The sequence below is a fragment of the Bombus vancouverensis genome, chromosome 11, assembly GCF_051014615.1.
Source record: "Bombus vancouverensis nearcticus chromosome 11, iyBomVanc1_principal, whole genome shotgun sequence".
In the NCBI taxonomy this organism is placed as follows: domain Eukaryota; kingdom Metazoa; phylum Arthropoda; class Insecta; order Hymenoptera; family Apidae; genus Bombus; species Bombus vancouverensis.
Window position 1 is genome coordinate 1,228,279 of NC_134921.1, and position 24,989 is coordinate 1,253,267.

General features: G+C 38.5%; 1 protein-coding gene across 1 annotated transcript; it reads right to left on the bottom strand.

Annotated features, from left to right (window-relative positions):
• Window positions 1-18,413: 18,413 nt before the first annotated feature.
• LOC143303398 (uncharacterized) lies at window positions 18,414-24,064 on the bottom strand. The gene is made up of 2 exons (XM_076622933.1): window positions 24,044-24,064; window positions 18,414-21,338 (listed from the first exon to the last, which is right to left on the bottom strand). The coding sequence occupies exons 1-2, from the start codon at window positions 24,047-24,049 to the stop codon at window positions 18,570-18,572; spliced, it is 2,775 nt and encodes a 924-aa protein (XP_076479048.1). The 5' UTR covers window positions 24,050-24,064; the 3' UTR covers window positions 18,414-18,569.
• Window positions 24,065-24,989: the final 925 nt, after the last annotated feature.

Consider the following 24,989-nt stretch of genomic DNA (forward strand, 5'->3'; position numbering starts at 1 on the left):
AGCCGCGACGATCCGTCTGTTAGACAGTTAAGAATATGACCTATGGTAAGCTGCATGGCGTAACACGTTTTATCTTTGTTTCTTTGTCTTTTTTTATTTTATCGGCGAGCTTTTTACGAAGCTCTACGAGTTTGGGGCAACCTTTGTATGACGCGGGGTGTCCGTAGTTTTTGCAGTTAACGCAGAATATTTTGTCTTTGGTACTGCGTTTTCCCTTTTTATTTTGCAGTCGCCTGGACCATGGGGCTCAATGCATTTAACACAGAGGTAGTTTAGGTTACAGTTTTCTGCTGTGTGACCTAATCGCTGGCATTTGTGGCATTGAGTTATGTCATCATTTTTTTTTATTATTTTTTCCCATTTTATTCTGAAGTAGTTAAAATGGTTAACTTTTAACAAGTTACTTATATTACTGTCGGGGGATACTTGTATTATGTAAATTGGGAGCAATATATTGTTCTCCCTTGATCTTTTTGTCGTGAATCGTGTGACTTTTGTGAATTTTACGTCGTCTGTTTGCAAGGCTTGTAGGTCTGTGAGTATTTCTGTTTCGGTGTAACTATTGTCTAAACCTTTTAACAAGTATGTATGGTGTTTCTCTGTTTTGGGTGTGTACGTGTAAGAGGTTGTATTAGCTGAGAGGAGTATTTGTTTTGCTTTGTGGAAATCGGGTAGGTTTCGGAGGTAGAGTGCATGTTTACCTGAGTGTATTCTTTTAATATGATATGAACTGATTGATGCCCGCTACTTTCTCTATGAGCGTTACCGTCTCCTTTGGGTCTTGTAGCGTTATGTTGATAGGCGGCGGTTTGTTATCCCTTGTAGTGGATGGTGCGTTCGTACGCCCCTCTGCGGTGTATCTGGTTGGGCGTTCGTCCGGTGCTCGGTCCCCCCTTGGCGATGCTGGTGGCGCTGGGCCTCCTGGGTTGTACGATGGGGTCTGTCGCCCCTGCGGTGTTGATTGTTTTGGTGGTATCGTGGGACTGTGTTTTCCCATTTTGCCTCGTAATGTTTCGTTTTTCTTTTTTATTTGTTCTAGCGTTGAGCTCGAAGTAGAGTAGTTTGATGGTCCCGGTTGTGGATGAGGCTCTGGTTCAGATTGTAGTATACTGAATCTGTTTTTTGTTATGATCGCTGGAGGCGAGGTAGCTCTTGTGGGCTTCATGTTTTTGATTTCTTTAGCCTTTTCTTCTTGGCTGGAGTGATAATCTACAACTGTGTTTCCTAGGATGTTTACTAGTCTTTTCGTCCTGGCAACCAGGTTTGGTCGTGGGTTGAGTTTCCGCGTCTTTTGAGAGAAAAGTCTTAAACTATTGTTGATTTCCTTGGCTGTTTTTTGTGTGATTATTTTTCTCTCGATGGCTTTTTTTATTGGGTCCACGGTGGGTTCCGTTTCGTTACTTTTGGCTTCATTATCGGTAACTTCTATCTTTTCATACAATTTTATTTTGTCTTATTTTATTTTATTTTCTTTTTATTCTTATTTGTATTTATAGAGATGATGTCAATGCAATATTTTTCACTTTTTGTCACTTATTCCATCTACTTTAATGAATGTTTGTCTACTTTGACGCGCGCACTGAGAGGTCCGTCCTGCTCGGAGGTATACAGTCAACTGACCACTTCTTTTTCCTGAATATTAAGAGCAAGTAACAAAATTACTCACTTCAGCCAACTCTCATACCACGTTGAGTGCACTCGTTCTCGTCGAGTCGACTGTTGACCACCGAGCGGGACGGACCCCTCGGAGCGCGCGTCGGAGTAGACTAACATCCACTAAAGTAGAAGGATCAAGTGACAAAATAGTGACAAAATAGTGAAAAATACTGCATCGTCATCATCTCCATAAATACAAATAAGAACAAAAAGAAAATAAAATAAGATAAGACAAAATAAAATTGTATAAAAAGATAGAAGTTACCGATAATGAAGCCAAAAGCAACGAAACGGAACCCACCGTGGACCCAATAAAAAAAGCCATCAAGAGAAAAATAATCACACAAAAAACGGCCAACAAAATCAAGAATAATTTAAGACTTTCCGCTCAAAAGACGCGGAAACTCAACCCACAACCAAACCTGGTTGCCAGGACGAAAAGACTAGTAAACATCCTAGGAAACACAGTTGTAGATTATCACTCCAGCCAAGAAGAAAAGGCCAAAGAAATGAAAAACATGAAGCCCGTAAGAGCAACCTCGCCTCCAGCAATCATAACAAAAAACAGATTCAGTATACTACAATCTGAACCAGAGCCTCATCCACAACCGGGACCATCAAACTACTCTACTTCGAGCTCAACGCTAGAACAAATAAAAAAGAAAAACGAAACATTAAGAGGCAAAATAGGAAAACACAGTCCCACCATACCACCAAAACAATCAACACTGCAGGGGCGACAGACCCCATCGTACAACCCAGGAGGCCCAGCGCCACCAGCATCGCCAAGGGGGGACCGAGCACCGGACGGACGCCCCACCGGATGCTCCGCGGAGGAACGCACGAGCACCCCACCCACCACAAAAGACAACAGGCCACCACCCATAAACATACTCCTACAAGACCCCAAGGACACGGTAACGCTCATAGAGAAAGTAGCGGGCATCAATCAGTTCCATATTAAAAGAATACACTCAGGTAAACATGCACTCTACCTCCGAAACCTACCCGATTTCCACAAAGCAAAACAAATACTCCTCTCAGCTAACACAACCTTTTACACGTACACACCCAAAACAGAGAAACACCATACATACTTGTTAAAAGGCTTAGACAATAGTTACACCGAAACAGAAATACTCACAGACCTACAAGCCTTGCAAATAGACGACGTAAAATTCACAAAAGTCACACGATTCACGACAAAAAGATCAAGGGAGAACAATACATTGCTCCCAATCTACATAATACAGCTATCCCCCAACAGCAATACAAGCAACCTACTAAAAATAAACTACTTTAACTACTACAAGATAAAATGGGAAAAAATAATAAAAAAAAAAGGATGACATAACTCAGTGCCACAAATGCCAGCGAATAGGCCACACAGCGCAAAACTGCAACCTAAACTACCGCTGTGTTAAATGCAGTGAGCCCCATGGCCCAGGCGACTGCACAATAAAAAAGGAAAACGCAGTAACCAAAGACAAAATATTCTGCGTCAACTGTAAAAACTATGGACACCCCGCGTCATACAAAGGTTGCCCCAAACTCGTAGAGCTCCGTAAAAAGGTAGCAGATAAAATAAAAAAAGACAAAGAAGCAAAGACACAACGAATTGCCCAAATAAGCCGCAAATACGTCCCAGAACTAAAGTCCTCTGACGTAGTGAAGCAGCAAACAACACTAAATCAAACAACCAAAATCTCCCCACAATCAGCGAACTTAGATCCGCGCTCAAGCCAAAGCCCAATCACAATCGATAACTCCCCCCATCTAAACATTATAAACGTTATCGAAGACTTTAAAAAAGGTATCCTCCAAGCGTTAAAAGAACAACAAATGCAACTAAACGAAATAAAAAACACTCTATTAACACACGAAGAAAGGATCGACGCCATCTTCAGCACTTTCATTAGTACAGACGACGAATAACCAAAACACGCCAAACCAACCATCACAGCAAAAGACAAATAAATTTAACCTAAAACATCTGAAAATAATCGCAATAAATGCTAACTCTTTAATTTCAAACCAAAAAAGATACAGTATGCTAACCCTATTAAATAAAGAAGCCCCCGATATAGTACTCATCTCAGAAACAAAGCTAAACAAAAGACACAATGTACACTTCAAAAACTACTCCATGATAAGACACGACAGACCGAACGCCAGTCAAGGAGGAGGAACAGCGATCCTCATAAAAAACCCTATAAAATACAAAACGATCCTAATTGATAAAATAACACGTTTCAGAACCTTAGAAACAACGATCATAAAAATAAAAATAAGCAATAAGGAAAATTTATTCATCACTGCAGCCTACGCAACCTACGGAAACCAGAAAGAATTTAACTACGAATTCAATAACCTTTTCGAACTCTTGTAGCTCAACAAACCGGAAAACTACTATATAATAGCAGGAGACCTTAACGCAAAACACACAAGCTGGAAAAACGAAATAAACAACACGAGAGGCAACTTCATTAGAAACTGGCTAGACAATAAAAGCATCCACTATAAAACAAACTTATACAGCTCCGAGCTACCCTCTTACCCAAAAGGAGGCTCATACCTGGACATATGCCTAGCAGATGCGCGACTAAAATTCCAAAACCTACGTCCAAACAATACCCTAAAAACCTTAGCCTATGACAGTGACCATAACGCCCTAGTATTTCAAATTAACAAAAACACATCTGACTTCCTAACTCTCGAAACCCAGACCGAGACACCCAGGTACAACTACAAAAAGACAGACTGGAAAAAGTTCCAAAACATACTCGAACAAAACTGCGACCTAGAGATCTACAACAACGTCAACCTAACAAACAGACAAATCGACTCATTCCTAGACGAAATAGAAAAACACACACAAATCGCCCTCCAAAAATCCGTGCCAATCATAAAACAAAAAAATTCATGCGAGCCCTATATAAACAATAAAATAAAAGATCTACAGCGAGATAAAAGCTACATACTGTCCAAAATAAACAATATAAAATTTAACTATTCTTACGACAAAAGAGAAGAATTAGAATTCCTAAAGTTCCTACTACACAGAATAAAAGCGCAACTGAAACAAGAATTCGCAATTTCTATAAACCATTACTGGACAAACAAAATAAAAAACATCTCCAAAAACGACTCAGCCATCATGTTCCCACAAATAAATCAAATCTTTAGACCAAAAGAACAAAACCCCATCCCACCTCTCAAATTGCCCCCAGAAAATGCCTCCCTCATCCAAGAAGCAGGTATAACGATACACAACACCATCAAAGACACCGAGGGTAACTTCATAATAACTAAAACAACAGAAAAACTAGACATTATCGGCACCCACTTTTCCAAAATACATACGCAAAACGAACACATGGGCCGAGAACAACTAAACAGAATTATCATGGCCGAAACAAACAAACTCAAAAATGAAATGGAACTAGATAAAACGCTAAACAAAACAGTCTGCACATTCTCAAACGAAAACACCGCAGACAACCCCAAACAACCAGATCCAGAAATAAACTACTTCACAAATTACAATCAACTAAACACAACCTTCTCCAAACTAAACAACAAAAAATCCTCCGGCTTCGACGGCATCCCAAACATCTTACTCAAGCGCCTACCGAACAAAATAAAATGGTACTACACAGTACTCTTCAACAATGCTCTAAACAACACATACTTCCCCAGAAAATGGAAAAAAGCCAAACTGATAGCTATAACAAAAAAGGATAAAGACGGCTCATCGCCCGCAAACCTACGACCCATAAGTCTCCTCCCCAACATAAGCAAAGTATTCGAAATAATCATAAACAACCCCCTAACCTCCTTCTGCACAAAAAATAACATAATCCCAGAGAATCAATTCGGCTTCCGACACAAACACTCCACAATTCACGCAATAAACAAACTCACGTCGGACATCTGCTGGGCTCTAAACGCAAAAGAACGAGTTGCCGCCTGCTTAATAGACCTCGAAAAAGCCTTCGACACAGTCTGGATCCCAGGTCTCATTTACAAACTGATCAAAAAAAAGTTCCCTAAACACCTGATTAAAATAGCCTGGGACATGATCACAAACAGAACATTCGTAATGACTGAAGGTTCACACTCATCAAGCAAAGAATTCTCCATAAAAAACGGCCTACAACAAGGTACAGTGAATTCCCCGTTACTTTTCAGTATTTACAACAGCGACTTACTAAACCTCTTTGAGCTCAATACATCCACCCATAAACGCTCCATAGCCTTCGCAGACGACCTAATCATATACGTAACAGGCCGCAAAACCAAAACTATAAAAACGGAACTCCAAGAACTCTTTGAGAAAATAAACGACTATTACCACGCATGGAAACTAAAAATCAACATAAGTAAATGCGAAACCATACTGTTTAGACCCAAGTCAAGTGAAATCGGCCCAATAGAAAGAGAACACTGCAAAAAATTTCAGATAAGAGAAAAAACAGACAAAGGGGCCCTCATACCACACAAAAATTGCGTAAAATACTTAGGGGTGAACATAGATTACAAATTAAACTACAAGCAGCACACCGAAATTCAACTTACCAAGGCCAATAAAGCATTCTGGAAAATGAAAAAACTATTCCACTCCAAACATCTCGACAGCAAAGTAAAAATCCTATGCTACCAAGCACTAATCAGACCGATCATAACCTACGGCTGCCCAATCTGGTACAACATATCAGCCTCCCAAATGGAAAAAATTCGCATATTCGAAAGAAAATGCATCAGGGCTTGCTTGAGCACTTACAGATCCGAACACAGCGGATTCAAAAAATACGTAAAAAACAAAATAATATACGACCTAGCCAACGTTCACCGCATAGACTGTCACATCCTAAAGCTAATACGAAACCACTTCGCGCAAGCGGCAAAGATAAAAGAAAATAGTTTAATCTTCAGCTGCTTATTTCCAAATGACACATATTACAAAAACACTCTGACAACAGGCTACATCCCGCCGGAAGCTTTCCCATACCTTGACGGAAAAAACTACCTACAAGACCAAAATAACATCCCGATAATTTATCATATAAAGAGAAAAATAGGGACCCAAACTATACTTTACGAGGAAAACCTAGACGGTCAGACCGCAGACACTAGATGGAGATACAACATGGCCCTCCCCCTGAAAGACACCAAAGACAAACATAGAAAAAATTCAAAAAAATATTGGTGGATACTGAACCCATAATAAAATAAGAAAGAAAATCTATTAAACCGATAAAAATCAATTCTGCCCCCGCACAACACAGGTGCAAACATTGTAATCTTCGCAATCCTCCTTCTTTTAAAAGAAACTTATTTATTTAACATCCCCCTCCCCCGCCCCCTCATCCACCCCCCCCGCCAAATTCCACATCATCCAAAAACATACTACCGAAGCGTCCTGTTTTTGCGACCCAGTTTCCAGGACAATAAAAACAAGTAAAAACAAAATCACATAGAAGCTCCGCTCCTCCAGCGGCTTAAACCAAAAGATATATTCAACACGAAAAATGTAAAGCGTCGACACATATTACAGCATGGCTACGTAGTACCGTTGCGTATCGGTACCTTTGCCTAAGATACCATTATATAAATTCACCGTTTATTGTGAACACTATAATGTATTTATAATTGTATATTGGGTTTTAATAAACAGTTTAAAAAAAAAAAAAAAGCACTCGTTCTCGTCCGATCACGAAAGTTAAGCAACGTAGGGCGCGGATAGTACTTAGATGGGTGACCGCTTGGGAACTCCGTGTGGTGTTGGCTTTTTTAATTTTTTCCAATTCTTCCTATTTTTCTTAATAATTTATGGTCATGTACATCGTGTTAAATATATACTTTTAGTATTACGCGTATGTCAATGTCGTGGTTATTCGTTATACATTCAAGTACGCTTGTTTGAAAGTCAATAGACTATTGCCGAATCACGTACTACTTATAAATTGTTGCCTAGCACGTAAGTGTAATTTCATGTACATCATACAACAGTACTGTGGGCTATAATTCATGAACTGCACAATAGATTTAACGCACCAATTATCTATGCATTTATTACACTGATTCCTGCAGTAGTGATTACTTTCGACACTCTATGGCCGCCGTTTGCACAAAACGGCTATTTATATTTATTCCAATTTTTATTCCACGGATGACGACGTAATAAATTTGTTAATATATAGCAAACTCGATACCGAATATTCATTACATACGTCTAATCCATTATGCCATTCATGGTTTAAGTGAATATTTACTTTCACGTTAAAAAGACAAAGAAGGTGAAACCATACTAATTACTGTACGTTCTGGTCGTTGTAAAAGATTTTGGGTGGAAGAAACATAAACAGCTTGGTTTTCTTTTCCTATTCAAATCCAGTCTCTTTCTATGATAACGCAGCGGATATCATGGAAAACAACGGATATATCATAGTTGATTAAAAAAACCAGTAACACCATAAATTAATTATGCGCATAAAGTTCATATGACTTGTCTACCAACCAACCAACCAACCAAACAGCACAAGTTATGTGATGTAAACAACGTGATGAGATAATCTTTCAAACACGAGTCCAAAATCTACAATGGCACAACTTTTCTTCGAAACAGAGACGTCCAGCTGTTTTTTCTACAGCCCGTTTTCACTATGAATTCAATGGAACACCGTTTGGCCTAAAAGGTGTAGCCACCTGAGCAAAATTTTATACATTTGCGTGGACGTATGCACATCGTTCATCTTCACGAACATTTATACGTAAAGTCACATACACGTATTGTCTCCATAGTTGTTCGAAAATCGTGTCTCCTTGGCGATGAATTACAGTAGAGTTTTGTACAGTAGTGACTTACTTAGAAAAGACAGCGCAAGCGAAACAGAAAAAGGTGTGAGAGTCGGCTTAATAAGATACATATCGGTCAAACAATGTCGGTCTTTTTGATTCAACGCTTGCATAAAATGGTAACAGTTATTCTTTTCGTAAAACAATATCAATTATTTATTAGCATACTATTTTTATAATCAATTTGTTATATTTTCTGTATAATTGATCGCAATTAATCGGTCGTCATTCCCGTTACTGGGGGGAAATGAACCTACAGGGCCCTAGTGTTCCCTTTAACACGCCGCGAAGTTCGACGGTTGAGTAGTGTAAAATGATCCGAATTCAATCGTCCATGAAAGAATACTAATTATCCATCAGTCAATGGTTTATGTTTAATTTTTTTAAATTAAATTTTTACTGATTTTTTGTGAGATTTTTCTGATTAAAATGAGGCCAAACACGATATAATTTACATCACATTTATATGTATATGTCGGAGATAAAAGGACACCGAAGCCTTTCCTTTGGAATTTTGGGAAAACCCCTTAACACATTAATATAGATTCTACTATAGCCGCAATTAAGCAATTGTCGTTATTCAATCCGATTGTATTTGTTCGAGATTTGTGATAATGAACTTGGGCTCGAGGCGACAATCAGTCGCCGAATGTAGCCGCGGTCAAGGGATGAACGCTTTCTCTAACAGAGGTATAGAGAAATTCTATAGCTCTCCTTAAAAGAAATAATTGTAGCGGCACTCGACAGTAAACATTCCAACGGTTTCTGTCCCGTGGCTTGCCACACGCAGACCATATTCTCCGAGTAAGATGATTACCAGATGTCGATGCATCTCCACAGTACATGTTCAGCTAGCTTGAGAACCCGTTATAAATTTTAAGATTTAGTTTACTAAAGTCCTTCAAACAGACAAACAGTTTTTGTCCCAACTACGTGAAGATAGGGGAAATGTATTTTTTTCACGAACGACGCTTCCCACTAGCAACCTTCCCTCAAGGGCGGCTAGCATCCCTTTGTCGATACCAACATGGAAATTGTCCAGTTAACAGCAACGGCAATTTCCCTCACTTTCCGAACAAGGGCTTTTCTCGACGAATCCGATGATCTCGTGTCCTTAGACACACCCCATCACAGTTTTCCTCTGCAGCATCACCCTGACGGAAAGTCATTCTCTCTCGTGATGTCTCAGTAGCGAGTTACATAGTGTCTTTACGCTCGGTGAATATTCTACGTTTTAACAAAGAGTTAGTTTAGTAATACTTGTACCGTAGACAAGCAGGTTGAGTACAACTTGGACTTTGGAAGGAAGCGCATTTTGTTATTCCGCTGACCGCGGATTCGTTATTGAACGTAGGATTATTGTCATTAGCATCTCGAGTATCTAATTACTACGGCTACTTGTCAAATTCTGTAATAATCATATTTGTACTAGTAAATATCTTCTCTGTTACATAACAACAATGGCTAATCCAAATGAAGATTCGTTTCACGCACCTAACCCTAATCATAATGTGAACCCGAAATGTATACGCCAGAAATAATATATATGTCGGAGATGAAAGGAAAGCCGAAGCCTTTCCTTGGAAATTTTGGGAACATCCTCTAGTACTTTAGTCTAGATTTTATTATAGCTGTAATTGTTTAAAATTTGTGATAGCGAGATTGGGTTCGAGGTGACAATTGGTCGCCGAACGTGGCCACGGTCACGAGATAAACGTTTTGCCTAACGGAGGTCTGGAGTGGTTGTATGGGTTTTCCGAGAAGTGTGATTGTGGCGGCAGGCGGCCTCTTGAGCGGGTCTAGCCACGTGTGAGGTTACCTCGGAGGTGTCGAGACAATGGGACATACATTGTATCAATAACCAAACTCCAGGCAGAAACTGCCTAGGAACGGCGTTCGGAACTTCTCGATGCTTCTAACGAGTGCGTATCGAATTGCAGACGAGGCTGGCACTCTTGTGATTGCCTTGGAGAGTGACACATCGAACATTTTTCGTCAATCGTATTTTGCACCTATGATTATTTTTTACGCTTAGTAAAGAGTTATCTCGTTGGCCGTGGATTCGTTTGAACCCAACAAAAGCATTGTTAATAGTGTACATAAATTCATTATTCGTAAATCATATTATTCATTAACTTCATTGTTCATCAAATTTTTATTATTAGCTATTAGATTTTCATAACTTATTCATTTTTCTTCCTTTAGGAGAGACATTTATCCTTCCGTGTTACGTCGGGCGACACTCTACCTAGACAAGGCCACACACCGCGTGCCAGACGGGAACCAGATGTCCGCTCGTCCTTACTGCATCAGTTCTGCCCGAGCATCCGAGCTAAACGGGCGTGTGAAATAGTGCTCCGGAGAAAGTGCGGCAAGTGGGGAAGAGAAAACTACGAACGGTTACGCCTATAGCCAAACGGTGAAAACCCGTGTCCTATATCAAGAAGACTAGCAAACCAACTATGGAAAATATTCCAGCGATAAGAATTATAAACAAACAAGAACAATATTACATACACAAAACAACAGATACATTAAAAACAAGTCAACCAACAAACCAAGGACAGGGCTGCTCAGCCACAATAGAAGTCGACATGGAAAACAACAAAGCAACAACTCAACAGCACGAACCAGGACGAAAGCTGGAAGGTAGTCAGCTATAAAAAAAAAAAAAAAGAAAAATAACAGCCAACCCAGATATGGAAAAGCAGCGATGGCTGCAAGAATTACCGCTAAGAAACTCCTTCAGCTCGCTAACAGAAGAATCAGACGACGACCCAACAAGCAACACCACAACCCAATCAACACACATCACAAAACCACCACCAATATTTGTTGAGGCGCAAATAATAGACCCGCTTATCGATCCACTTAACAATATTGTTGGAAAGGATAGTTACACAATAAAACAAACAAAACTAGAACAAATAAAAATCCAAACAAACACACCAGAAAATTACAGAATTGTTATAAAAGGATTAAGGGGAAAAATACCATATACCACACGTACCAGCTCAAAACGGAAAGGAGCTACAAAGTAGTTATAAGAGGACTGCACCCAAAAATCAACACAAAAAAACTAAGTGACGAATTAGCAAAGATGGGCCACCAAACAAGAACTATAAACAATATTACAAGGTACGATACAAAGCAACCACTACCGCTATTGTTAATATAATTAGAACCTAAAAATAACAACAAGGAAATTTTCGATATTAAAAAAATCTTAAACACACAAATCACAGGCGAGCCACCCAGGCACAAAAAAGACATACCACAATGCATGAGGTGTCAACAATATGGACACACTAAAAATTACTGCAACAGGAACCCGGCGTGTGTCAAATGCGCAGAAAAGCACCTAACAGCGAACTGCCCACACACGGGAAAAATAAACGACGTAAAATGCTACAATTGCGGTGGAAATCACCCAGCGACTTACAAAGGCTGTCTAGTAAGAAAGCAACTTCAAGGCAAACTTTCTCCGCCGCTTCGTAACAGGACACACAACAATCTCCACACGCAACAGGACAACACAGAACCTACGCCAACACCAAAAACACAGCACGCAAGGAACAATAACCACACTAACACCAACACCGCTAGAAACCGAAGCTACGCGCAAGTAGTCAACCGGTCGTCACCCTTAGACAATCAAGAACAGAACAACCACAGCAACGACGCTACAGAAATCAAAGAGTTAATAAAACATTCCATAAAAAACACCGAAATACTCACAAAAATGATAAGCGACCAAAACGAACTCCTCAGACAGCAAACACAGCAGATAACAGTCATGTTACAATTACTTACTAACATGATGAGCAAAAAATAAAAATAGACACGCTTAAAATAGCAGCCTGGAACTCTTACGGCCTACAACAAAGGGCCCTAGAAACAAAAACATTCCTGTACAACAATAATATCGACACACTATTCGTATCAGAAACACACTTCACAACAAAAAGTTACATAAAAATGCCGTACTACACCATATATGATACCAAGCATCCCTCAGGAAAAGCACACGGAGGGATCGCAGTAGCAATAAAAAACGACATTAAACATCACTTACACAGCCAAGTTAGTAATGGACATATACAAGCAACCACCGTTACTGTACAAACTAGCAGCAACCATTTACAGTTGTCAGCAGTATATGTACCGCCGCGACACAAAATTGCATCACAAATGTGGGAAGAGTATTTTCAACACTTAGGTAACAAGTATATCGCAGTTGGAGACTACAACAAAAGGACACACTATGGGGATCAAGAATCACTACACCACGAGGTAGAACCTTGGAAAACTACATTATAAACAATAACCTCAATATATTATCCACGGGAAAACCGACATGCTGGCCGACAGACCTGAGCAAAATACCTGATCTACTTGATTTTGCAGTTACAAAGGGACTAAACGCAAATAAACTAAACATAGCACCCAGCCTCGAGCTTACCTCCGACCATACGCTTATAATAATTACATACAGAAACAAACCAATACTTTACAGCAGCACAGAGAAGCTATGCAACACAACCACCATATGGCAAATATTCAAAGAAATAATAGAGAGCAAAATCAGCTGCAACATCCCACTGAAAACACCTGAACACATCGACCAAGCAGTAACAACACTCACAGAATCTATCCAAGAAGCAGCAAGGGCAACCACCATACCGGAAACAACCAACAGACAAACAAACAAACAAAAACAGTTCCACTAGACATCCTCGAAAAAATTAGAGAAAAAAGAAAAGCGAAAGCAAAATGGCAAAAACACAGAACAAAAGAAAACAAAAAGCACCTAAACAAACTCACAAAAGAAACAAAAAACAAAATAAAAGAGCACAACAACAACGAGTTCACAAAGTTCATCGAGTCACTATCTACTCACGAGAACTGCAACTACTCCCTATGGAAAGCCACAAGAAAAATAATGAAGGCAACAAAAATGGTACCAGCAATCAGAAGAGCAGACGACACATGGGCAAGAAGCAACGAAGAGCAGGCTGAACAATTTTCCAACCACCTATGCAACACATTCACCCCACACAACATCAACAACAGCAACCACAATAGTCATACGGACGAGGATGCGAGGACTAGTACACCAACTGACAATCACTACACCATACCCAAAGCAACAGCACAAGAAATCAGAAACATAATTGAGAAAACAAAAAACAATAAAGCACCAGGAATCGACCTAATTAACGGCAAAATCCTGAAAAACATTCCGCCAAAAGCGATAAGACAAATCGCAATAATAGTAAACGCAATACTAAGAATACAATACTTTCCAAAAGCTTGGAAACTGGCACAAATCATAATGATACCCAAACCAGGCAAGGACCCACACGAAACCAAATCTTACCGACCAATCTCACTACTTCCGGTGTTCTCTAAGATACTAGAGAAAATAATCTACGACCGGATAGAACCCATAATAGACAAGAACCATCTAATACCGGATCACCAATTCGGATTCAGAAACAAACACTCCACATTAGAACAAACGCACAGACTCGTCAATGAAATGTTACAGGCGCTGGAAACAAAACAATATTGTACGGCACTCTTTATGGACATCGAAAAAGCATTCGATAAAATAAACCACACTAGCCTACTTCAATCAATCAGGAAACAGTTCCCGGGGCAGATATACCAACTAATCAAATCATACCTAAGCAGCAGAAGCTTCATAGTAAAAATCAAAAACACACACTCGGAAGCTAAAGAAATCAAGGCAGGAGTTCCGCAAGGTAGCGTCTTAGGACCAATTTTATACACATTATACACGGCCAACATACCAACAACTAACAATAGCAAAATACTGACATTCGCGGATGACACAGCTGTACTAGTCAGGCACACTAACCCTGCAACAGCAGTTACATTACTACAAGAACATATCACAGAAATAAAGAAGTGGCTACAAGTTAACCAAATTAAAGCAAATCCCAAAGTAAATGCAACCATATTACATTCACACTGCGAAAACAGATGCCACCAAATATCTTTCTTAACGGCACGCACATAATACAAACAAGGCAAGTCAAATACCCAGGACTCCACATAGATACACAACTCACATGGAAGCAGCATACTAAATCAATAATAGACAAAATACAGATAACAAGGAGACAAATGCATTGATTAACAAGTCGAAAATCCAAACTCAGTATATAAAATAAATTAAAAATATACAAAATGATCATAAAACCAATCTGGACGTACGGAATACCACTATGGGGAACAGCAGCAATGAGCCATATAACCAAAATAGAGACAATGCAAGCTAAAATTCTTAGAACAATAGTAAACGCCCCATGGTACGTTAGAAACGAGGGCATTCGGAAAGACCTGGGAATACCAACGGTCAAAGAGGAGATTAGCAGATGTGCAAGAAGGTACAGAGAAAGAATAGCAACTGACCCGAACCGGCTGGCAGCGGAAACGATCAACACATCAAGCATAGAAAGAAGACTAAAAAGGAAACACCCCACAAATATCACAAAGGATATAATCTAACAAATACGAAGATACCCTGCTGGGGGTAGCCACCCACATGATAATCAAACAGCCAACAAAATTCTACCAAATGTCCAAATGGGGCAAATTGTGAATGTAAACAACTAAATAAAAAAAAATTTCTAGTTGATGGTACAACAAAAACGTAGCTTCAATCTTCTAATTAATGTTGCTTGTACAAAGCGTTTCGAATCAAAGTGCTGTATACAATGGTACCAGTTCACCCTATTTCGAGTCCCGAATATACAAAGAGATAATTTTAACTTCATGTCGCGTCTTTTAATTAACGCGAGTCACAACGTTTCGAATGCGAGAGTGTTGGTTCGTACAGCAACAAAGGTTGTACGAATGTTGTAGTTTACACGGGGAAAGAATTTACATTATTTTCTGGAAAATGTAATTTATTCAAGAATACCTACACTTTTAAAAACAGTACATATCGTACTACTAAATTCTACAAATTTCTCGAGCAATCTATTGAGTTTACCAGCTTTCTAATTTTTAGAAAATACAAACGTTAGCTCTTATAACTGCTCAACTGTTCGTTTCGTTGTACGGCAGAACCGGTGAAAGCTCTTAAAAATAGTTCATTTTCCCGCCGTGGAACAACCAATTTATTCGATTACGCGCTGCAACTATTCTGTGATATAAACGTCAATTCTTATTTCTTTATAGAAATTCTAATACGACAATTTTAATTCGCGCTTTCATAGCGATACATATCGTTCTTGGTCTCATGTTCCTCTCGATTATCGTATTGTACGACCGACACTGTGATGGAAATTGAAATATTTATTTACTGAATATTTAACGTAATAGTTTAATTGTACATTACAAAGCAATATCGTTCCCGTACAATTATTATTCGACGTTATTAATCGATAGCTGGGTAAGTAAATATATCATCTCATAATGAAAATTGTTATTACGATCCATATTTCAATTAGTCATCTGTCAAATATGAAACTTATCATATAATCATTCCACGTGTGATAAACGAAATGAATTTTTTTTTAATCTCAATATCAGATTCATTATTAGTGCTGCGCCGGGCGATTCTCTGCCTGGCCCAGGTCACACACCGCGGGCCAGACGGACACCAGATGTCCGCTCTTCCGTACGGCGTACCCTCAATAGCCTTAAGCACCCGTCATAAACCCGAGTCACTTGCCTGCTAAGGTCCTTCAGACCCAACAAATGTCTTTTCTAAATCAGTTTCCAAAGACAATTGTTTACTACGGCTTGACACGGGAAAGTTAGTTTTTCTCACGTACGATGCTTCCTACTAGCAACTTTCTATCGAGGGCGGTTAAGACCCTTCCTAGTCCACCAACCTTCGTTTGTCCAATCCGAGGCAATGTATACTGCCCTCACTTCCTGACCTAAAATGGAATGAACAAATCCGATGATCCCGTGCGCTAGACACACCCATCACTAGCTTTCCTCCGACACAGCATCGTCACTCAACTTCACTTCTTCTACATCGTTGGAAAAGTCAACTACTAAGTCTAACGCTAATGCCTATCGGGGCAGTCTAAGCATAACGCGAGAGTCGGGCTCGGTATTGTCTAGCATACATTTCCTCTCCTAAATATCTTATAGTGCTACGTCCACTAATACATTAAATCCAATTATAAGAGCCCTGCTCTAACGTACATATCTATCTTATCTTCGTGCGATAAGTGATTATCTATCTATCTATGCTCATCAGTGTAATCTAAGTGTTGGAAATATATAATTTATAATTCTGTGAATCACAGTGTTATACAAACTCAATCACCCCTATTATCTCAACGGAAATCAGGGGATCGATCAAGTCGTTGTGTCGATTGTTATAATCGTAACGGGAATTTACGACTCCCGTTGACGTCTCTCCTAGCGACTACGTCTCCCCGCGATTGGTCGAACAAACAATTAGGTTTGTTCATTTTTTAACGGATGTTATAATTATTATACTGAGCGGACGTTTAAACGAATAATTATAGCGAATAAATATTGCAATAAAAGAAAAATGACGAATATCAGGCCAATTAAGAAAAGAAATTGCAACATTTACTTACCCTCGCTTCATTTATTTTCTAACTTCTTCAAACATTTAGGCTGACCAAAAACAATTTACAAAATATAAAGATCCGCAAACGCGCACGTCGAACGAAAAACTCCCTTTAACAAAAAATTTTACAATAATGAAATAGGGTAGTGATTAACGTACTTGATAAAATACACACGCACGCACGCATGCACGCACGCATGCACACACACACACACACACACACACACACACACACACACACACACGCACGCACGCACGCACGCACGCACGCACGCACGCACGCACGCACGCACGCACGCACGCACACACACACACACGCACATGCACACACACACACGCACGGAAACATATACGTGTAGTATCGTGGACGAAAGGCCTAAGAAATATCGGGCGAACTATGAACAATGTCGCGAGAGCCGAGGCGCCGTCGGGCCCATCAATGTGTCATCGGTCTTTTCAAGTGCATAGTTTCGTGGAAAAGACCTACGTGACCCTGGCTACGAGCGTCTGCAGAACACGTATGCGGTGGGCCTAGGAAAAAGGCAATAGAATGGGACAACGGCCAGAGAGGGTTAGTCGAGGAGAAGAGTGCGAGTCGAGGAGCCGAGTGCGAGTCGAGCAGAAGTTGCGAGTCGAAAAACAGAGAGTGCGAGTCGAGGAGCCGAGTGCGAGTCGAGCGGAGACGGAGGTTGCGAGTGGCGTTGCCGAGAGAGTGTGGATTGCGCTGTTTTCTGTACGTTTGGTGTGAATAGTTCAAGTTAAGCAACAATCGTCTTTTCTGTCTGATTAACATCTCTATTGTCCACTCTTTGTAAACAGTATTACATCACGATATTACATACGTATATGAAAGCACATAAATATAACGCGTTCAAAGAAAAGCAGACAAATTTATTACTCGATCTATCATAATTTTCATTAAGCTGTTTCAAGCGACACTTAGTAAACGATACAATAACGCGATTAGATCTCTTTATCTCTTATGGGAACAAAACGATGTATATTAAATAAAGTTGGAGACAGTATGGAATATCTCGTTCACTCGTTTTCTGGCTGTTCGTCTAGCGAATACTTGACATATTCTGCATCAACAAACTGAGACCATCGCAAACAATGAACAGGAAGCGCCTACGGCTGACACCCTAACTTCACTCAATGCTCGATGTTTAAGCCGAGCGCAGTTCGTATTAGGTCAGAAGCGTTGATTTGTCTTGTAAATTATATTTCAACAAATATCGATACATTTCATGCGTGTTATGGAAACTGCGAATACATGACTTAAAGGACACTTTGAAATCATTTGCTTCGTATGTGTATGTGTACTTGGCGTGTTTATTGTACGTCTCAATCTAGGCCGATTCTTCAGTATAGTACCGTGAAAATTGATTTTCAAACGACCTATAAATCGAAGAATTAAATATTCTCTATGCTTTTATTTTATGATTATCTTAATTTATCCAAAGAATTATGAACACACGCGAAAAGTCTGATCCGATGTATCGCGGTCGCGCGTTTTGTCAGCGGGCGAATCGTGCGAATGAACGTGTAGCCTATGTGCGTGGAGATGTGATTCGTAGCTGAAGCCTTCGTTACAAGTATCGCATTTGTAAGGGTACAATTTCGATGGTTCGTCCGGATAATGCTCCAACTTGTTGTGATGATAAAACTTGTACATTCCTTGAAACGACTTACCACATATTGCGCACAAAAAATCATTGCCCTTGTAATAATACGTGTTATGCTCGACTAAACGTTCGTAGGATTCGAATAACAAATGGCATATATTACAGATTGGTTTATCTTCCACAACACAATCGGAATTCAGCACCAGCCTAGAATCTTGTCCAATATGCAAGTGTCGTTCGTGAATTTGAAGACTCTGTTTCTTAACAAATCCTTGATTGCAGAACTTACAAAAGAATTTGTAGTTCACCGAACACGAAGGCACATGAGTAGCAAGCATGTGAAACTGTAAGAATCTTTTAGTGGAAAACATCGTGTTACAAACGTTACACTTTTCTGTGGCTGTTTGGCGATAGGTGCGCTCGTGTATGCACAAATTTTTAAATGTTTGGAATTGTGTTCCACAAGTAGTGCAAGGAAACTTTGTTCTGTTCATCTTGTCCGCTTGATGACCCTTTACGCATGCAATCCCATTAAGTAACCTTCTGTGTTTTGCAGCTGTATCGAATGACGAAGAGAAAGTATCATCCGTATTAAGCGCACTCGGAGTCAAATAATTTTTCAAAGATCTTGTCGTCCCACCCGAAACATCCAACGTTTGTTCCAAATCAGGCGACTGTACTATGCCGAGTTCCATGTCACTTGGTTCTTTCAAGGACCGAGACAAATGGTTTACACGAGGTACACGTTGTTTATTTCTTAACACTTTCATTCGACGACATACATTCTCGTGTTGTTTCAAACATGAGTATAGCCAAAATCGTTTGCGACAACCTTTGCATTTGTGTTGTTTCTTGAATGCATTGCAATTTATTTCAACATCAACCGGTGAAGCGTCCTTTTTTGATCTTATGGTCTTCAAACAATGCAGAATCATGTGCCGCTTCAACAGTGCCGACGTGTCAAACTTCTCATAACACACGCAACATTCCCTTCGTTTAAACACACCATGCTGACGTAGATAGTGAGTTAGTAACTTATTCATGGACGTGTAACGCGCGTTGCATATGCTCGAAATGTAAATCGTATGGAACAATTTCATGTGCTCGCGCAGGTTTTTCTTCGAAGAAAACGATTTTTTACAAATATGACATTGAATTATTTTCTGCTGACAGACTTTAAAGTTCTTCTGAAATTCAACCGATTCTTGTTGAAGTACGATTAATCTATCAGCGAAAGATTTTACAAATTCATTGAATCGCTTTGACGCAATCGTGTCAGCTTTCAAAGGCATGTTACATGTCGAGCTTGTTTCGCGAAAACCTTCAAATACCTCTTTCACATTTTTCGATACTGCTTGTTTGAAAGCGTCTTCGACTTCGTCTTCGTCTTCATCTTCGTTTGACACAAAACTAGTAGGCTCCAAGAATTTGTCGCATTTCTCCAAGCGGACCACACATTCTTTACACTCCAATAAATCGTAAGAATCATATAAAGAAAAACATCTTTTCACTGGCCTAAGGTTGTAAGACATATTGTGCGAGGTATTAGAGCTTTCAGATTCAGCTTTTATTTCGTTCCTTAATAAAGATATCATTGTCTTTAAATTCACACGAATTTGAACAAATGATCTTTTCCTAACAGGAGATTCGATTCGCTTAACAGAAGTAGACATCTGAATAACTTCTGCAGCCGTTGATGTCTTGTTACTAAATGTCTCGAGCGTTAAAGTTGGAATAATAGTCGCAGTAACAGGAATATTCTCCGTATCGATAACTTTTTCCGGGCTAACCCATCTGTCATTCGGTTTGTCTTTGTACGTCGATATGAAGTCTGTAAGGACGGATTGCTTCATTCTTTTCGAAGGTGTACTATGCGAATCGTTTAACCATTTCGGATGCGTAAACTTGATCTTGCTGCTCGAATCCTTGGTGGATGTATTCTTTGAGTCATTAGATAGTTTCAAAGATATATTTATTGAGCTATTTACGTTCTTTGAGCAGGGACTGTGTGAAGTTTTTGATTCTGCCATGACTATATCATCCGAATGATTCGACTTTCCTAACGATTCAGGAGATGTTTTCATAATTTTGCTTCCACCAGAAAATATTGCGTTCCCATGCGCATGGAATAAATGAGACTGGACATGTCTTTTATAGGAAAACTTTCGGTTACAAAAATTACACTTATATCCAGACAATTTTTTCGTACAACATCGCTTCTTTAAATGACGTATTAACGAAATATGCATAGTGAAGATTGCAGTGCAATTATCACACTTAAATACATTACAGCTATATAATTTATTATGCAGTTCCAATAAATGTTTAGCTTGAAAAGTTAACAAACAAACATTGCAACTTATTCTGTTGTTTGAAGGTACTTTATGTTTACTTTTTCGTTTATCAGGATCCGATTTGTTATTTTCTAAATACGTACTTTCTTGAGGAAACGCGGATTCTTCATTGTTACAATAAACGTCGTCCGAAGATTCACCTTTAAACGTCGCTGTTTCATTTTTATTCCCTGTATTTGTATCAACTGGCGACAAATCATCGCAGATCTCTGGATCGATTGGCTCTTTTTTTATTGTTATTGCATATTCAGAAGGCTGAAAAAAGATACAAACCAAATGTAACATCCTAAGAAACGAAAAATCTATGAAACAGTCCTAGTCTAGTAATTGAAGTCAATCGTACCATAAATCATGGGTAGGATAGAAAGCTACGCATAGAGCTACAGAACTAGATACTAGAAAGAACGGTTTATGACGTCATGTTTATCAGTTAGTCAGATTCTACCATTAAAAACAATACATAACTGCACAAATCCAGAATACTACGTACATAACAAGAGAGGTGTAAATTTTGTGTAAATTTACGGCTCCATTAGAATTACAAAGAAACTTTTCCTCAACTCCTAACGTTTACCATAGGACAGGGCCGATCGATATTTTCAAACTATTGTGTAGCGAAGTCGACTATATTCAACTCTCAATTATATTCAAATGTAAGAAAAATCAGATTCGCAAACAATACTTTTAGCATGGTTGTTTAACATTATTTCATGAATGTATTCTTCCAGGTAACAAATTAGTACAAAACAACGAGCGGTCCTTCTACATGTTTAGCAAATTGTATATTATAAATGAGAAATAAAATGTACGACAGAGTAACAAACACCATGCAAAACGCTAAAAATTCCATATCATTTGAAAATATAAAAAAACAACTCAAAATGTTTGCAAAAATCACCATGAATTGTTTAAAATAGAAATATTTGTATCGAATTCGGTTGAAAATATTGTGGAATCAATTGCGATCAGCAACCGATGTGAGAAACAGTTAATGGTAATACCTGGTCAAACAGAAAGAAAACATGACTGTCAACGGTGCTTACATACGCTGAAACACTGATGCGATGAACGCATCAACGTATTCTGTTCTTTTATGATGTATATTGGCTTGCATCGATGCAGAAAGTAATATATTTTCTTAATTGGTAAGCAAAGCCAATGGATATATATTAAGTATATATTGATATACTGATATCATTTCATGAGACTTTGGAGTCGATGCGTGGCGTCATTACAACACGTTTCAGTTTGTACAGGCTGCTCAACGAATTTTCTACGCTAGACTATACTAGAACTTCTGTCCCGATGCTGTTCGGGCAGTAAGGGACATATGCAAAATTCCTCCCTTTTCACTATGTTGCCAATTTGTGTAAGAATATATATACACGCAGGCACGCGCACATGCACACGAATGCAAACGTGTATCTGTGCCTTGTTATAACTGTGTGTGGAAAAATTTTGTACATAAACTCACAGCAGCAATAGTTTTCATAACGCATGCACAAATTTAAACCTGGGCATGAGGGTACACGAGCGTTAAAACAGACATACGTTTTACAGTCATTTCGTACGTACATAGAAGTCACGGCATACGAGCGTTGCCTGTTTTGCAGAGTTGGCGTCGAAGCGCTAAATTTCTAGTTCTCAAAAATAGCGATTGTTCTTGACTGTGGCGTAAACCATGCTTAACGGAACGTTCGCGACATTGTGTTGTAAAACTCCAATAATATTTCTTTTTAATCTGAATCGATATCGAAGTGCGTTAAAAACTGTAAATAATTTGATTCATACAAATGATTTTTGCAACAACAAATGATTTATAATCAACAAATCTAAAAATCTTTGCACAAAATAGAAAAGTTTTCATTCCGATACAACTATTTGCTATAGAATAATCGTTGGACATACGTAAAAAATACGTACTCATCGAACTGAGAACGAATAACTAATGATACGTTCGTGTGACCTGCTCTATTTAAGGTTATAATTGTATAACCTTATTTAATTGTACAACAAAGCATGCCTCAGCTGAATCCAATGCCCGTACTCATATAAATACATCAGTGAAAAGGTAACGCACGTTGCCAATGATGAATGTTCCTGGTACATGTGTGAGTTTTAATCTATTATACGGCAATATATTTTTTACAACTTACGTTGTTTCAACGCTCGTATGCTTCGACGCTTGTATGCTTCGACGCATTAATATGATAAAAATCTTATCTGTAACATGCATCTTTCTTATTAATTCACTTCGTATCGTACGAATAAATAGATAACAGTGATTTACAATAATATTACATAAAACATATTTATATATGTATAAATATCAATTTTATACTCTACAAGCCTAGGAAAATTAACAACAAATAATAATAGCACAAATGGTAAACATAATCACTATACTAAATATTAACATATTAATGAAAATCATTTGTAATTCAATATTTCCATGTTTATAAAATAAAATATGTAAATGAAATTTAATTGTAAGATGATCACATTCGTATAAACTCATTACTCTACAACGGAGCAATTAAATATTATATTGATAACGAGAATAAGCAAAATTGCATCGATGCTAGACATTCTGCATTACTTTAGTATTTTTAATCCATGTATTATTATTGAGCCATAATATATAAAGCATAGACGCAAGAGATCATAGCGCGTTGGCCAAAGAAATCTTACAATTGACAGATACATTATACAAAATTTTATATACCATGGTGGAAATTCCGTCTAATTCAACCATTAAATTTCATTTCTATTACAAATCACAAGTTTGCGTCACAACGGCCAAAGAAGCAAATCTTACTTTGTCATATTGAAATAGTTAAAGAAAGTGGTACATAAACATTAATTTAATATGTTATATTAACCAAGATTTATAGAAACAAAGTATATTATTCAATACGGTCAAAGTTCTCTTATCGAATGATGTTTCAAAAGGTACTTACGTCCATTTTGTTGTCCAATTTTATATCCACGGAGATTGCATCAACGGGGCGTACGCAAATTAACACTCGGGCTATTTGCTTTATGAAATTATTATTATTATTAGACCAACTGCTTGCCTGTGCACAAAGAAAATCTATGATTAGTGAGTAGTAGACTTTAATAATATCTTCAAAGAACAATTCGCGTTTTCCTTAAAATATGTTATAACTGTACGATAACAGTAGCAACTTGTAAATAAATATAGAAATTGTATGAAATACAGTTATCAAATATATTTAACAAAACTGTAATTATTTAATAAAAAGTCGTGAAATTAATGAAAAGCAGAAGACAATGGAAAATATTTCAGGTTAACGTGTCATACATGATCTTAAAAGTTGTTTACACTCACTTATTATTCACTTATTATTCACTTATTATTCACTTGCATCCAGAACATGTTTTCCTTTGTTAATAGTTCGCGTCGAAATAGAATGTAAATTTTTTTTATACACATATAAACTTGCACAGAGAGAAAAAATACCGTTCAAACTCGGACACCACCATGAGCAGCACTGTGGGCATTAAAATGGTATCACCCACTAGTAGCAAACATGCCGCTCAGTTCAGACAGATTCACGTGGCTACAGCGCATGCGTGTTACTGAGTAGATGTTCTGACTAAGTTCACGTTATGTCCAATATAATTTTCTTCTTCACGTTTCTACATAAACTCACGTTATATATGTATGTATATCTGTGTATCTAAGAAGCAACATCAACACACGTCAATGAATATCTGATTATTCCTGAATCATAAGTATTGTGAGCATCGCATTCGTATACACAGGTCTGTAAACTCCAGTAGGGGGGTGGCAAATCGGCCGTTAGTCGTAGCGCTGGTATTGATTTGTTAACACCATTGTTTGCATTATCACAGAAGGTAAAGAATATAAACTAAATTGCT